This window comes from Theobroma cacao, chromosome 1, assembly GCF_053813885.1.
Source record: "Theobroma cacao isolate CCN51 chromosome 1, ASM5381388v1, whole genome shotgun sequence".
Classification (NCBI taxonomy): domain Eukaryota; kingdom Viridiplantae; phylum Streptophyta; class Magnoliopsida; order Malvales; family Malvaceae; genus Theobroma; species Theobroma cacao.
In genome coordinates this window covers 6,220,162-6,237,249 of record NC_142639.1, presented here as the reverse complement: position 1 = coordinate 6,237,249, position 17,088 = coordinate 6,220,162, and the positions used below count along the sequence as shown (strand labels likewise).

General features: G+C 34.3%; 3 protein-coding genes and 1 pseudogene across 3 annotated transcripts; 2 read left to right on the top strand and 2 right to left on the bottom strand.

The window, feature by feature from the left end:
* On the top strand, window positions 1-5,776 carry LOC18611702 (glucan endo-1,3-beta-glucosidase 8-like; annotated as a pseudogene).
* Window positions 5,777-7,135: 1,359 nt separating this feature from the next.
* LOC18611701 (glucan endo-1,3-beta-glucosidase 8-like) lies at window positions 7,136-8,772 on the top strand. Its single transcript, XM_007048096.3, has 2 exons — window positions 7,136-7,473; window positions 7,674-8,772. The coding sequence occupies exons 1-2, from the start codon at window positions 7,136-7,138 to the stop codon at window positions 8,770-8,772; spliced, it is 1,437 nt and encodes a 478-aa protein (XP_007048158.3).
* A 1,149-nt stretch (window positions 8,773-9,921) lies between these two features.
* On the bottom strand, window positions 9,922-12,552 carry LOC18611700 (violaxanthin de-epoxidase-like protein). Its single transcript, XM_007048095.3, has 2 exons — window positions 12,155-12,552; window positions 9,922-11,483 (listed from the first exon to the last, which is right to left on the bottom strand). Exons 1-2 carry the CDS (start codon window positions 12,458-12,460, stop codon window positions 10,191-10,193), a joined length of 1,599 nt encoding a protein of 532 aa, XP_007048157.2. The 5' UTR covers window positions 12,461-12,552; the 3' UTR covers window positions 9,922-10,190.
* Window positions 12,553-12,852: 300 nt separating this feature from the next.
* LOC18611699 (Tetratricopeptide repeat (TPR)-like superfamily protein) lies at window positions 12,853-16,248 on the bottom strand. Its single transcript, XM_007048092.3, has 4 exons — window positions 15,460-16,248; window positions 14,076-14,222; window positions 13,711-13,791; window positions 12,853-13,464 (listed from the first exon to the last, which is right to left on the bottom strand). Exons 1-4 carry the CDS (start codon window positions 16,114-16,116, stop codon window positions 13,258-13,260), a joined length of 1,092 nt encoding a protein of 363 aa, XP_007048154.3. The 5' UTR covers window positions 16,117-16,248; the 3' UTR covers window positions 12,853-13,257.
* Window positions 16,249-17,088: the final 840 nt, after the last annotated feature.

Genomic DNA, 17,088 nt, shown 5'->3' with positions numbered 1-17,088 from the left:
ATGGCTGCAGCCATGGTCCTCCTATGGGCCTGTACATTGATATTGCTCCCTGCCAGTGTTGTAGCACAAGGCCTTGGTGTCAATTGGGGCACGATTGCATTCGCACCCTTTGGAACCCAAAATTGTTGTTAATATGATCGAAGACAATGGTATAAGAAAGGTTAAGCTTTTCGATGCTGATCCATATACTCTGAATGCCCTGGCCGGAACTGACATCGAGGTCATGCTAGGGATTCCGAATTGTTTTTCACAAAATTTGTCAGAGCAATACAGTACAGCCCAGGCTTGGGTCCAACAAAATGTCACCGCATATCTTGGTAAAGGGAGTGTAAATATTAGGTAAGTTGATAACCATATAGTTTCTAAGGATCGGTTCTACTTTTTCTTTTTCCTTTTTCTTAATCTACCAGCCCATTCAACTTCTTATTATAATTTTTATTTGATGCATTCATTTTTTTTAAAAAAAAGAAGCATTTATTTATTCATCCACTACCAATTAGGCCATGATAAGTCTTTATTCTTTAACCTGTTCGGCAAAAAACTTTTATAGCATGTTTGGTTGGGGGAACGACTAAGCCATTCCCCTTTTATTTCCAATGAATTTTTATTCGTTTATTTGGTTGAAAAATGATCTAAGGAATAGCCATTCCATAGGAATGGTTATTCTTCAAAATCCTTCAAAACCAAAGAATAGTTAATACCACCCTCTCCATGGTATTAGCTATTCCATGGTTGAGGAATAAATTCAAAAATTAATAAAGATAAAAATATCCCTTACAAGTTTGAAAATTTACAACTTTATTAGTATAAAATATTATTTTTTTCTCTCTCCTCTTTCTCTCACTTGATTCCAACTTTTAATAAAATATTAATATTAAATTATAAATAAAATATTAATATTTAAATTATCAATTATTAATAAAATAAATTATAAATTATTCCTATTTAAAAACAAAATAAATTAAAAATAAATAAACATAATATCATTTAAATTAGATAAACAGTATTAATAATTAAATCATTAATTATTAATATGTAAATAAATTACCAATTATTAATATTTAAAAAATAAAATAAAAAATTAATCATAATAAAATTTAAATTAAATAAAATATTAATATTTAAATTATCTATTATTAATATTTTAAATAAATAATCAATTATTAATTTTCAAAAATAAAATAAAATAAAATAATTGATCATCATAATATTTAAATTAAATAAAATATTAACATTTTAAAATATAAATAAATATTAATATTGAAATTATCAATTATTAATATTTTAAATAAATTATCAATTATTAATATTTTAAAAATAAAATAAAATAAAAATTAATCATAATAATATTTAAATTAAATAAATGTTAATATTTAAATGATTAATTATTAATATTTTAATTAAATTCTAGATTATTAATATTTAAAAAATCTAATGAAAATAAAATGTCACATAAATAATAAAGGGTGTTTTTGTCTTTTTATTTTCTATTCTTTTCTTATTCCAAAATTATTGTTACCAACCAAACATTACAATAAGTCATAATAATTATTCCTATTCTATTCCCTTTGTCATACCAAACTAAGTAATAACTATTCTATTCTATTCCCACCTCATTCTATTCCCACATAATAACTATTCTATTCCATTCCTGTCTATTCCGCCAACCAAACGTACCATTAGTGACATGAAATGACTGGTGTAGGCAAGAAGGACTGAACACTTGCAAATGATATCTTTGCACAATAATAAGCCCTTGGCAGCATGCAATCATTTTCGTACCTTATACAAAAACAAACTAGCAACAAAAATAGAAACCTTAACCTGGTAGACTTGACATCAACAAAGTCCTTAACCTATCAACCAGTCCTATAAAACACAAAAACCCACCACTCATAAGTTCTCAAAACCAGGTTCACCTCAAGGAACATTTTGAGTATTAAGAGTGTTTAATACGCAAGATATATGAGAAGATATATAAAAAAAAAAAGATACGCAGGAATATTCATGTATATAAGATTAAAAGTATAATTGAAAAAGATGTCACAAAGAATTTAACTAAAAATAACTATATCAAACGTATATGATATTGAAATGGTATCAAAAAATAAGAAGTAAGGGTTTAAATCAAGCAACCAAAAAAAAAAATTTAAGGGTTAATCTTGTTAATCTAGATGTTGAATGTTTTCTACTAATTTACAGGTACGTGGCTGTAGGGAATGAACCATTCTTGACAAATTACAATGGTTCGTTTACCAGCTCTACATTCCCAGCGATGAAAAACATTCGCAAGGCACTGAACGAGGCTGGTGTTGTAAAACAAATCAAAGTATCAACAGCCCTTAATGGTGATGTTTACGTGACGGCTTCGTACAAACCATCAGATGGTATATTTTGAGACGATGTAACAGATGTCATGGGCCAAATATGTGAATTTCTCCAAGAAAATGATTCACCTTTTATCATCAACATCTACCCTTTCTTTGATCTCTACCAGGATCCCAGATTCCCCAGAGAATATGCATTCTTCAATAACCAGATCACGGTTGACGAAAATGGTCTTGAATACCACAATGATTTTGATAAGAGTATCGACACTCTTGTTGCGGCACTACAAAAGGCCAAAGCCCCGGCTGTACCGGTCATTGTTGGGGAAGTTGGATGGCCAACGGATGGCGATTTTTACTCCACACGACAAAATGGTCAGAGATTCTATAATGGTCTGATAAAGAAAATGGTTAGCAACGAAGGAACTCCACGTCGACCAAACAAGAACTCTGATGTGTATATGTTTTGTTTGTTGGATGCGGATTTTAAGGATATTGATCCAGGTATGTGCGAGAGGCATTGGGGAATTTTCAGCTTCGATGGACAACCCAAGTTTCCAATGGATCTTTCAGGGAAAGGAGAGAACAAGTCGCTTGTGGGCGCGAAAGGTGTCCCATACTTGGCTAGGCAGTGGTGCGTGCATAACAAAGAAGCTAACAACCAGGAGGATTTGGCCAAAAAGGTTGAATATGCTTCCAATAATACGGATTGCACAAGCTTAGCAGCTGGAGCTTCATGCTCCGGAATGGGTACTGATATGAACGCCTCAGTTGCTTTCAACATGTACTAGCAAATGCAACATCAGGCTGAAGGAGCATGTGATTTCCAGGGTTTAGCCAAGCTTGTCAAGCGGGATCCATCCAACGGGACTTGCCAGTTCCCAATTATGATTGAAAAATACCAAGCTACACATCCCTCCGGGGCGCCGAATTCGAAGTCTGCTTCGGGACCATCAGGGTCAGATTCAGATTCACCAGGGTCCGACTTAATTTGGCGATTCATCCTCTTTCTATCCCTCTCCCTCTCCTTCTCCCCGATTTCTTTTTCTAATTGTTGTGGGCATTTGCATTGTTCTGCTTGCATAAATAGCTATAGATTTGATGTTCAAAAGAGAAAATGCAAAAGTTTTTTTTTTTTTAATTCTGAAATGAGAGAAAATGTAAGTTCAATACATAGGAGAGTTTTTGTATTTAAGGGGAAAAAAAAAAGAAGAAATATATAGTGATTGCAAAGAAGTTCATAAAACACTATTACTAAAATTTAAACTTCCATTTTAAAAATTTGGGGTTCTTATCCTAGATTTGTAGCGTAAAATTTATTGGATAAGAGTAGGCTGAGAGTGGCGTTCACTCTTGCTGTTTATAAGAGAATGGAGGTTGAAAGTCACCTCCGGATGGGCTGTGTTTTGCAGAAGGGTGAGGAGCTGGTATGTTATGGCTATCAGACAAAGTGTGCGTTTCTAGGGTGCAAGAAGTAGCAAGAGAAGGAAACAGGCCAGATGGTTTTGTTTCTTATTCTTACTTGTTCTGCACCACTGGTTATATTCTATTCGATGAATATAAACTATTGTACAGATGTCAATGCGGTAATAGTTTGTGAATTTCGTATAGATACTGGTAATATTTTTGTAAGCCAGGTTGCTGATGAAAGTGCCCAGGCTGAAGTCTCCTCAGTCGGGTTACTTTGTCTTGCAAGTGCAAGGGTTTCCTCTGTTTTGATTTGAAGAAGCTAAATTTTCAAAACAAAAAAAAATGCATTAAAAACACAACCCTTGGGTCCTAGCAAGATCATGGACGTAAGTCAATCGGTTTTTTCACTGCATTTTATTAAATGAGTTCAAGGTGACTTCGATGGTGGCAAGGATTGAAGGTCAACGGTATACTGCATAATATCCACTGCATGTCCATCAAAATTCCTTTTTTTTTTTTTTCTGACTTTCTCTTTCGCTCGTTCCGCAATATCTCTGCTGTTCTTTTCTTTCAGCTTTCTCTTTTGCTCGTTCTCCAATATGGTTGCTGTTGTTTTACTTTCAGCTTTCACTTTTGCTCGTTCTGCAATATCTTTGTTGCTGTAGAAGTTTAGGATACCAACATGTCAATCCATTCCGTTTTTGCTACTGATCACTCCAATCCATTCCCCTTTTTGCTGTTCATCACTTCAACTTTGGGACATTCTTTTACCAAGATTTTGGCTAGAGTCTCAACAAGATTGTCAAGGACATCCTTGCTTGAAAGTATCGATTTCAACAATGCAATGCTGTATAGAAAAGAAGCTAAAGAAGAATTGATTAAGTTCATGGGAAGTGCTTGAGAGAAGTCAAAGAAGAGTTGATTAAGCTTGTTTGGGGAAAGTGCTTGAGAGTGCTCGTTTATGATAAAGATCATTACAGTCGATACATGAAAGATGTATACTGATATTTTTGTGCAGGAAGTAATGCTGGCATCACCAAATCCTGAGACGCCATGGGATTAGAGGAAGGACAGCCGAGGAAGGAGATAGTATTGTCCTTGCTGAAGCAAACATATTGAGAAGGATGAACAAATCATATGGATTATCCTTATTTAGGGAGTATGGTGGCTGAAGGCTTCGATCTTGGATATTATCTTGGCGTGCAGTTTGTGTTTTTTGATGCTGTCATGTGGTTTTGTTTGTGGTTGGGGATTATTTGCTAGTATTTTATATCATTGATATTGGTTTAGGTAATATCTAATGTATAATTTATATATATATAAAATAGGGTGAATGTTTGATTAAGTTAACTTTGTTAAAAAAATATTGTTAACTGACTTAATTGAATTCACTATAAATTTTAATCAAACTGATCGAATTTTTATATTAACTTAATGAATCGATTATTGAATTAACTCGGTTAATTTGATTATTAATAAATTAACCGAAATATTTTAAGCCATGGGCTTGGATGCACTCAAGCCCACTTTTCCCAGCGTGACTAGTTATTGTTGGATGAAACCTCGCTCTTTTTTGTGTGGGGACTGTTGACAAGACCTTGACCCCCTCGGTCTAGGCTCATGTTAACGGCCTTTATTGCCTTTGTTCCAGCTGCCCCTGAGTCTTCTGGTTGGCTGGCACCTCAAGAAGAACCTGTTTGCTATGGAGTTATGTGTGCTGACAAAAAAAGTTTTCTTGGCCGGTGTTGGTGTGCTGTTGTCAAACGAAGGACTGGTTAAGCTTAGGAATGTGCCACCTCTGCTTGATAGGTACAGCGCGTTTTTTGGGTTTGAACTTTGAAACCTAATCTTAATACCTTCATCTAAAGGTAAGTTGTAGAAGAATTGGTTGATGAAAGCTGGAATTGTATAGAAATGAAGGGTGGAATGGATCCATGTTCAAGGAAGTGAGGAAAGTTGGTGTGCTTGGCTGCTGCTTTGGGATGCCATGGGTGTCTAAAACTCAAAGGATGGATTCTGATCAGTTGTTGGTTATATAGACAGGGTTAAGCTCATGAGTTAGTATAGGAAATGCATCCTGGTTGTGGTGGAATGACCCTTATTTGCTCCATTGTTTTTGCCCATCTAGGGAGCTGTACATATTTGTGTAGATTTTAAGGTTGATCTCATCTACAGCCTGGTAGGCTTCTGTTTATCTCGGTTCTCTCTTGTACGAAAGTCACCAAAGTAAGCGAATGTCCCCTGGTGCAACCTGCCCCGCTACCTTGTAAGGGTAGTTTCGTATATCTATTTTTCTGCGTAATGAAATCATACAAATTGCTTCTAAATAAATAAATAAATATATATATTTTTAATGACTTATGTCCATATAATGATCTAAAATTACTGATCACCATTTATTTTAATATTTACTTTTTTATATATAATCACTAATTGAATAAATATGATCAATTAAATTTGTTTTTGGAGTTTTTAAATTTCTTACACTAATGCATAAGATAAAGATGCAATTTGTATATATTTAAGCATATTAGGTTATGGTCCTTGGCCTCCAAATTAAAAACCAAAACTCTTATCCTAATTTCTTAATATTTTAAATTATTATAATGATTAATGAAAGAGTGTATGTAGGTAATTACTTTTTCGTTTTTAATTTTTTTTCCTATTTTCACACATATTAAGAAAAAAATATGACTTTTGCTTATCTTATGTTATAAATTCAAATTTTTTATAATATTAATTGACAATACTTTTATTGTTAAAAAGTAAGAAATATTATTGTTAATTGCGGCTCACCACCCATATAGATCACCAGAGATGCAACCCATTTAAAACCAAATCCCATAACAGCTCATCTATAATAACTTATTTAGCTCATGCTATCCATCAAAAACAAATTTCATAAGAACCTTCTCATTATTTGAAAATTTTTGTGGAACTTCCTTTTATATTAGGTTATAAATAATATGAAAAAAAATTACACGTAAGAGTATTATTCATTTTTTTAATATTTTTTCATAATTTATATATCTGGAAACAGTAAAAGTTTATTTCTGGCTTCTTTTAAGAGAAACTCCAAATTTTTAAATTTTTTTTATTGTTCAAAATTTTGTTGAGACAAACTAAAATAAAAAAAATCAGTTAGGCTACTAACCAACTCCTTGAATGTCTTGTCTGGCCGTGTCATCGGACAACAACAGGAGCTTTTTCCTACGACAAAACATTACCAGAAAGCGCCTATCGCTGTCTAAATTATCGTACTACCATACTTTCTACATCAACCATTACAACAAATTTGTTTTCTGCCCCGTACATTTTATTTCTAGCAATTGGATTCGTGCCAAAGCTCAAAAATTTTCAATTTCCATTCTGTCCTCCTGCAAGAATTGGCTCGAACCATGGCTCGAGCCATGGCCCTCCTATGGGCCTGTACCTCGATCCTGGTCACGACTGGTGTTGTTGCAGATAACATTGGTGTGAATTGGGGTGTGATGTCGTCGCACCCATTGCATCCTAGCATTGTGGTTCGTCTGCTCAAAGACAATGGCATGAAAAAGGTCAAGCTTTTCGATGCGGATCCTTGGGCGGTAGGCTACTTGGCTGGAACTGGCATTGAGGTTATGCTTGGGATTCCTAATGATCAGCTAAAAACAATGGCTAATGACTACGGTGCTGCCGAGGATTGGGTCAAAGAAAATCTCACCAGACATCTTCATGATGGGGGTGTCAATATCAAGTAAGTTAATATATATATATATATACATAGTTCCCGATCAATTTGTTTTCATCTTGTCGATCTATTTCTTTATATCAAGTTGCAAGATTAATATAAAGGTAAACCTCTCATGTCCCAAAAGGCAAAAACATAAAGATGAAAATCTACAAAAAGAAAAAGACAAAGAAAAAACTGATCCAATAATGGTGTGCTTTTCACAGGTATGTGGCTGTTGGGAATGAGCCATTCTTGAGTAGCTACAATGGTTCATTTACCGAATACACTTTCCCAGCATTGAGGAACGTTCAGAAGGCCCTAAATGATGCAGGTATAGGAGACAAAATCAAAGCAACAGTACCTCTAAATGCTGATGTTTACGAATCGGGTTCAAACATACCATCCGAAGGAGCCTTCCGCAGTGACATAAAGGATCCCTTGACCCAAATTGTGCATTTTTACAAGGAACAAGGATGCCCATTTGTCATCAACATATATCCTTTCCTTAGTCTCTACCAGAACACTAACTTCCCTCGAGATTTTGCATTCTTTGACGGAGGCCACCCGTTGAATGACAAAAATGTTCAGTATGACAACGTTTTTGACGCAAACCATGACACTCTTGTCTGGGCATTGAAAAAAGCCGGGGTCCCGGATTTGAAGATCATTGTTGGGGAAGTCGGATGGCCAACAGATGGCAACAAATTTGCAACTAAAGATAACGCTAAGAAGTTTTATGATGGTCTCTTCAAAAAATTAGCCAGCAATAAGGGAACCCCACTTCGTCCTGGGAAAATGGAAGTCTATGTATTCAGTTTGTTTGATGAGGACATGAAGAGTGTTCAACCTGGAAATTTCGAAAGGCATTGGGGAATTTTTACCTTTGATGGGAAACCCAAATTTCCAATGGACTTTTCTGGCAATGGAACTGACAAGCCGTTGGTGGCTGCGAAAGGGGTACAATACCTGCCTAAGCAATGGTGCGTTTACGATGAGGATGCTATGAACCAGCAAGCTTTGCCTAGCCAGATGAGTTGGGCATGCAGCCATGCCGATTGCACATGCTTGCAGGAAGGGTCATCTTGTTTCACTGGGAACACTAATTTTAAGATCTCGTATGCCTTTAACAGCTACTACCAAACCAATGACCAGGATGTTGAAGCCTGTAATTTCGAGGGATTGGGCAAGATTGTAAATGAGGATCCATCAAAAGGGACTTGCCAATTCCCAATTCGGATAAAGAGTGCTGGAGAGAGGCTAAGTTTGGCATATGGAGCCATTGCTGCCCTTGTATTCTTGGTGAGCTTGTTCACAATGGTGTAAGATGGGAATCAACTATAAATCATTCGCTTAGAGTTTGGTACGTAGAACGTTAGAGCAGTTTCCTATCTGCCCTTTTTTTTTTTAGTTAAATTCGTTGACTGGTTTTCATGTTAAAATGTCAGAAGTTGTCTTTAAAAAGTTTGAAGTTATGGCATCTGTATCCTTCAAGTAATCAAGTGATGCTTGCAAACGACTAATGGACAATAGCCAAGCTGCCGAGGTAGGTCAGCAAATGAAGCTTTTTGATAGTTATTGAAAGATGAGAAATTGAACCAATTTTTAATTTTTTAATTTTTGAAAAAAAATTAATCTTTAATTTTTTAAATAAATATATATATTTATCATTAAATTAAAATTTAAATGCTTTTGATACATATAAAATTCAAAATAAATAAATAGCTCGCTCGTGACTCATGCCAAAATAAATGTTGGATCTATACTTTTCCCCGTACAAAATTTTACAACTAGGAAAATTTAATTAAGGTTATTTAAGATCCTTGATTTTAACTTCTTAAATTGAAAAGAAAAAAATTACCTCTTCGGCTAATATTCAAACAAGAATTTTGACACTGATTGCTTTGTCAAGCAATTTATTTTTATATTAGTAAAAGATATACAATTAAGAAAATATTCAGTTGCTATACTTTACACACAAAATCAATTGTGTATTTATCTTTATTTTTAATTTTTTTTCATTAATTAGTGAAAATTTTCTTTCATTTTTCATCACCCTTTTAAATTTTTTGAACGTATCATAACTTCTACTCTATTTTTTTAAAAGAAATTATTAGTTAGATTTAATTTTTATTAGGTTCTCTATTCACATACAATAAGGACTACAAAGCTTAAAATTTTTATACTTTATACTTATCAAAAGATATGCATATATTTTTTGTAATTACATTAATTTTTTCATCTGAGTTTAGCATCATGTTTTCATATTTACTTATCTAAGAGGCTCTAATCAGTATACTTAATGACTTGTTTGATAAGCTTCAACATTTATGAAAAGTGCTATTGGAGTAGAGCTCTTTTAAAAGTGTTATAAATATAAGATAAATTATTATTTGATAAATTGAAAATAAAACTATTATAGGATTTTAGAAAAACTACCATTTGATACTATTTTAAAATTATTTTTAATAAATATAAAAAATAAAATGCTCAACTTTAATAGACAAAGCCGCTCAATAGTAAATGTTAATATTGCCGACTTTAAATCTATCTGACCCCGATTTTCAAACAAAAAATCCGCTCCTATCCGATCGGGGCAAGATCGAATCCAGGGGAAAATTCAGCAAACTACCTGTATATATCCACCTCATGCTGCATCTGCAAGTTAGCAAGCTATCCAATTGGCCATTAGAATTGAGCATCAATGTTCACACATTTGGCCATCCTTAAACAGAAGCCCAACCCTAGTCTTCTACATCAACCATAGAATGTAAACTTGAACCTTCTGGAATTCCTAATGGAGGATCGTTGCATGAACAATTATCAACTGTATATAATTCCCACTCCTTAATTCCACATTTCTCCAAAGCGGAAGATAATCTACTGCTCTGTGTCTGTTTTGGGTATGCTCCATCTGGACTAACAAGCACAGCACCAGTATATGACTGTCCTGCCACTCGAGCTGCCCCATGGTAATGAAACAAACCCCAACTAAAATCTTCGGATACATCCACAATTGTCCAAAACTCATTTGACACAACCCCATTATCCAAGACACTGAAGTAAAATGTCCCAGGAACTTTTCCTCTCTTGACCCTATATTTACGCCTCCTCCAAACCATTTCTCCCTCTAAAGTTTGAACCTGAAATACTGGCTCATACCAAAATGATCCCTTTGCCTTTCCCCTGTAAAATAGCTGGTACTGGCATGGAAATTGATCATAAGCTGGGTTCTGCCCTGCCACAACTCGCCAACTCCAATCCAAACTCCCCAACCAGCCGACAAATATATCTTCAGCAATTTCATGGCACAAGTTCTTCCCTCGAAACTTAAGTATAGGTTGCACATATGGCTTTTCAGGGATCTTTGCATCTAAATCAAGACAATTATTTTTCTGAAGAACACACAGAGAAAATGCTTCCAGTTTTGGACTTTCATATGAAGCAATACATCGATAATTGCAGACCTGATCTACCGGGCTGCATTTATTCAAGCATTGGAGAGCTTTCCTACAATTTGGATCCATAAGGCAATCCAATACCTGAGGTCCACAATTCTTCACCATGCAATTTAGGGTAGAAAAGCCCTTTGCTCTCAAGTTCTTCAAGATAGGGACTGGCTGAATATAAGCATTGATAATAACCAACAAACAGAACCTTATATCATCAGAATTATGTCGTAACCATGCCTCAGATACAGTTTGCACAACTTCCACCGACTCATTTGTTTTCTTCAGCTGAGAGATTCCCACTATTTTGTCAAATATGCTCCCTTTTGTTTCACTGTGGACATAAGAGCCTCCTAATTTGTTAACAAAATTCAGATGGGATTCAAAGCAGATTATGTTAGGGATGTTTTGGCTATTGGTCTGAATCCATTTCACCGAATCTTGATTTGTAACAGCTACAACCACCAAAATATCTGCACAAAGCAATTCCTTTTGCAGATTCAGGGCTGTTTGATCATTAGATTGATGGAAATTGTCAGTGAAAACAACCATTTCATATCCTTCATCAACCCATTTCAGTCTTTTGGCCTGTTCAGTAACACAAAAAATCAAGAAAAGATATACAAGACCAAAAATAGTCCTATCAAAATTTCCCATTAGCTCAATAAAAGAGCTTATATACGATCCAATATCAATATCTAGTTCAAATTTACAACTGGCCATCTTATAAACAAATTTTAAAATTTTTATTTATGGATGTTAATTTTTGATGAGGTATTACCTGTGGTTCATTGACAGTGGATTAAATTATGCAATACTTAACAATTAATTTAAGTATAACAAGCACTCGAACATTTGATTCATTGGTTGGTGCATAATCGCTTTACATAAAAAAAAATTAAGTATAACAAAAATTGATAACTTTTTTTGCCTCCACTTAATTGTAACTTTTGCTGCTTGTTCTTTTCCTATTAACTTTTGGTTTCTTAAAAAATTGATAAAAAAAGGAATCATAACGGATAAAAATTTTTAAAAAAAAACCTAAATGTGACATTAAGGTTAATAAAATTATGTTATATACTGATATAAGTAAATCATTCACTTTCCTTTCAGCTTTTATGTCCAAATGCTCAAACAGAAAAAGTACTAACCAAAATTACATAACCTACCAAATGGACTTTCCAGCTGAACTTAAAATTAAATAAAAATAGAAATTTTATGAAGATACGAAATTAAGAAACAAAAAAAGTAGCACTTACAGTGTGAAGCATAACCTCCTCCCACGCGGCGGATTTCAACGGGCTGACGCTTCCTTCACCAACCACAGCCACTATTCTCACCGGCGGCTCTGCGTGCTCCGTCACCGCACTTTTTTCCTCCTCCTTCGTCTTTAAAACCGCATTAACAATAGCTCCTGACCTTAAAGTCGGACAAACTGAAAAACGCGAGGCTCTCCTCTGGTGGTTTGATGGAGGTAAACCGGTTCGAATGGAGGTGAATCGCCGGTTGATTAGAGCACCGGTTTTTAGTTTGGGTAGAGGCGGAGGCTCCAGAGACAAGCTCATGACTTGGAGAGTTCAGAGTCAGAGACTTAAGAGTTGCTTGCTATGGTAGTAATTGACGCGACAAAATTTGATTCATTCGCGGTTTAGATGAGTGTAGAACCCCGCCTTTTTTAACCGTGTAGAATGGCAGTTCGCTACGTGGCGTGTTTCCACTGATGATTGAATAAATAATCTAAAAATAAATTTACCAGAAATATTTTATATTTTTAATTCTATAATGATGTCATTGTATATCGTCTAAAATTTTCACATATTCATTAAATTTAAATTGTGAAAAATAATACAAAATTATTATAATTATAACATGTGTAACATGTCAAATACATGTATATGAAATTATTTTAGAATTCTCGTCCATGATATATAAAGTTATAATCTAAAACTTAAACAAATTGCTTTGATAATTTTGCTTTCCACATTTTTATTATTGCTCCACAAAGGGTAGCGAGGGATAAACTTTTAAACATACTATAAACATGATTAAAAAATTATTAAAGAAAAAAAAAATCAAAACTCTGCTAACATTATTTGGAGGGGACAACAATGGGCCTTCTACTAAAAAGTAAGCAACAAAAATGGAAAAAGAAGATCAAATTCCGTAAATACATCTAACTGCATATTCCCACATGATTAGTTCAAAAGTCCAGATGCGATTGGTTGAAAGTTGCAAACCCCTGGCATTCATATGCAGATGAACACCAGCATGCAAACCACTCTGAACATTGCTATCCAAATTCCATGCTTCCTTTCTGTTTGTAGAACTGTTCACCAGAATTATGAGGAGGAAAACCTACCACCTAAGTTACATTTGCCGCTCTTCTCTTCTTGTATGAGAATTCAGCTTCCAACTCCTTCTGGAGCCATTCGTGAGATTTGGTTTTTGCTGCCAATACAACATCATCAAGGAAACATCTTTGTGGAAATTCTTCCGGTACTAGACTCTGATATATCTCAAACTGTTCAGCTGCTTCCTTCTTCTTGTCAAGTAAACTATAGATAATTCCCTGCCACATATTCCCACAATTAGCCATTTACTAGTAGTGGTTCTATAAAAAAGTAGTATATATTACATTTGACTCTGCTTAAGATCCATTTAAAAAAAAATCAGCTTATGACGATTTTTGTCCAAGACAAAGTGTCATGCCTACATAAAGCTTTTCCTAAAGGACAACAAAAGAGAGTCTTCGAGGCCTTAGGCCTGCTACTAGTTAGCAGCAGCTAGAATACTTGATACACCTAAAAAACTTCACCTGGCAAAGATATGGCCGAAAATCTCGAGGATTATCATTCATCAAATCTTGAAATTTCTTCAGCCCCTCCTCCAATTCCCCCTGCAAGGCATACAAGTATTCACAAGTTAATGATGATGAGAGATTTAATAAAAGCAATGAGCCATTGTATAAAACAATACAATTTCTTTTGTTCCCAAGTCTTGCTAAAATTCAATTTTACTTTCCAAGGTTTTTTTTCCCTGCCTGTTTAGAAATATAAACAAATATTAATCTAGTTCCTCCCTTTCCGCCACCCTGGGAAAAAAACAAAAAGAGATATTTTCAACACTAAAAGTCTGGGAGTTCTCTCAAATTTGAGCAGCTAGGATAGACTAACAAGTCACCTTCACAACATGCATTTGTGCAATTAAAATTCTTATGTTTCTTTCCTCGGTGACTCTCTTTTCACGCAGGGCAACTTCTAGAGCTTCATTAAGCCTCTCAAAGACAGCTGGACCTTCATGGTTTTTGTGCATCACCACAGCCAGACCCTGTAAAAACAGTAGACTTTTAAGTAATAGTAGTAGAATTCTTGTTCTTTTTTCCTTTCTGACTTTCCTTGGTAAGATTTGAACTAAAGAAATAGCACAAATCCTTCCTATTGGAACAAAAACCCAATAGCTGTTGTTTCATATGAATGGAAAAGCACTACCCAAACAAGAGTTAGTACTTACACAAAAAATTAAATCCATGCATACAATTGACAATATTAGGAAGCAAACAAAAGTTCCTGCATCCATGAATAGAAAATTATGCTCCCATAATGTTGCAAGACTTACATGTAGACAGCTAGAAAGGGTAATCTGCTAATACAGGCAACAGTATTTGAAGGTGGCATTGAATAGCGACTGGTAACCTAGATTCAGTTTCAAATGAAGTATGCTTCAAAGATAAAGAAATGACATTTTTTAAGAAACAAGGAAGGTACTCAGATCATATCATACCTACCCAGATGATGATTCAAACTATAATACCCATGCAAAACCAATTAACGAGGTAGTAAGAGCATAAGCAGAATTATACAATTTCCAGCTTTCAGAATACTTGGAAGTTATGATCTTTCAGCATAATATTGAATACTAGCAGTTACTGACAGAACCAACAGATATTCAGAACTTACCTTTGCTGTAACCAATAAATTTGTTCTGGTGTCAAACCAGACACCTTTTCCATAGATAGTTCCCAACAACTTACTCTTAAATACATAATTTCAAACATCAATCAGCAGGATATATTCTAAGATTATTAATAATCCTTGAAATGGTTCACCGAGGTTAGCATAGTGGATTTGAACTAGGATTATTCAAGAAAAATCAAATATCTGCTCAAGCTGGAGAAACTCGAGTTTCATAATGTGCACAGATGGCATATGACATATTCAATTCAATAATTCATTCTCAAAACATATAAGCTCCTTGTCATTAAGCCAAAACTACGATAAGGATATTATTAAGAAGCATAGTATTGGCACATATTTAACTAATTGAGATAACTTTAGACACAGGTCATCTTTCTCAGACAATCACATAGTCTGGAAAAGTAATTCACCTCATCTACATAACTCGAACTTCACAAGGCCTCCATAAGATCAATGGCTTGAAGTAAAATGTTTGTCCATGTATTGTATTTAGGTGACTTCTAAAAACTACGGAACACAGGTAGTGCACTAACATAGAAACCATGTAATAACTATAAGCTGAAATCAAAGTGCCAAGTTGAGAACTTTACATGCAAAGCTCTGAGCAAAAGAGGCCTCTCCTCCAATATTTCTTTGAACAGTCTTTTAGCCTTGCTGAGCTGGCCCATCATCTCATAACAAAGGGCCTGCAATAGCCTCCATTCAACCTCATTTGGCTCGATATCAATCAACTTCTCCACACATTCCACAGCTTCTTTAGTCTTCCCTTTCCTCATCTTCCCATACAAAACCACCTTCAAGGCTTCAACATTTCCAGGCTCTTTCTCCAAAACCTTCTCGTACCTCTCCTCTTCCTCACTTTTCCCTTTCTGGGTTTCCTTCTCTCCCTCTAAATTCGCTCTAGAACTGGTAGTTGTTTGAGCAGGTAGAGCCAAACATGGTCTAGCATTGAAGCACCCCATAAAAATGAAAGACCCAACGAGGAAAACAACAATTTTTTCTGATAAAGATTTGAAAAACTGATTCTTGGGAGAGACAGAAGAGGTTTTGGTTCGGAAAATTGAAGTGGGGTTGAGGGAAATATAAAGTTTGGTTGTTCGGAAAGGCAGGGAGTTTGGTTTATGGAAAGGGAGTGGATTGGTGAATAGTGGGTTCAGGGTTTTGCAGGGTCTATGGTTGGGAAATTTGGGAGTGGGATAAGGCAATTCTGTTTGAGAGATGAAAGAGTAAGCTTTGATTGAACACATTTTGGAGAGACAGAAGTGGAAGAAGTGAAATGATTGTAACACTAGAAAAGATTGCTCGTTTGTCCGCTCAAGTAAAGACCAGAGGCCTCTTAATTATGTTCAGTCCGGCACGCTCAACTTATTTCATTCCATACTTTCAAGTCCTTTCCTTGTTTTTATAAATTAAACTTAAAAAAAAAACCTCATTTTATTTGCTTTTCTGATAATTTTTAAAATTTTCCATTTTATAATTTTTAAAAATAAAAGAAAAGAAAAGAAATTGAGGTTTTAAGCTGCTGCACTTCCAGTTCCATGGAACTTCTCAGCCCAATTATTATAGGTTGTTATGATCATAATTTATTTTATATTAGAAAAAATGAGAGAAGGAAAAGAAAGGAAGAAAAAGAAAAAGAAAGAGCGAAAAAATTAAAGTAAAAGGGAAAAAATCATATTTTCCTAATTATATACTTATATTTATTTTTTGCATATCCTAATTATTTTTTACATTTCTCTCTTTTTTTTCCTAATTTCCCTTTTTCTCCCTAAAAAAGTGTATAAAAAGAATCAATTGAGTTTTGGAAAGATAAATTCTCAAAACCAAATTTAATAGATTGTAGATTTTTTTTTCTCTTTTCTTAAAAAATAAACAAAATTTTTTTATCTTCCTTTTTCTTGCCTTTCTTTTTATAAAGGAAAGGAAAGTAAAATAAAATAAAATAAAAACAAAGAAATAAAAGGAAGGGAAAAAGGAAAATAAAAGAAAAACAAAAAAGGAAAAAATAATAAAAAAACAATTAGGTTGGGAAGGTACCACATGGAACAAAGAATAGATGGATTTTAGTATCTTATTTTGTGCACTTAACAAGGAGGATTGGATTGCAAAAAAGATTAATCATTCTCTTAATGTATGATAATTCAATCCTATAAAACTAATTATTTTACCCCATGAGATTGGATGATTAATTATGTTATAGTTTCTATTTTATCTAAAAA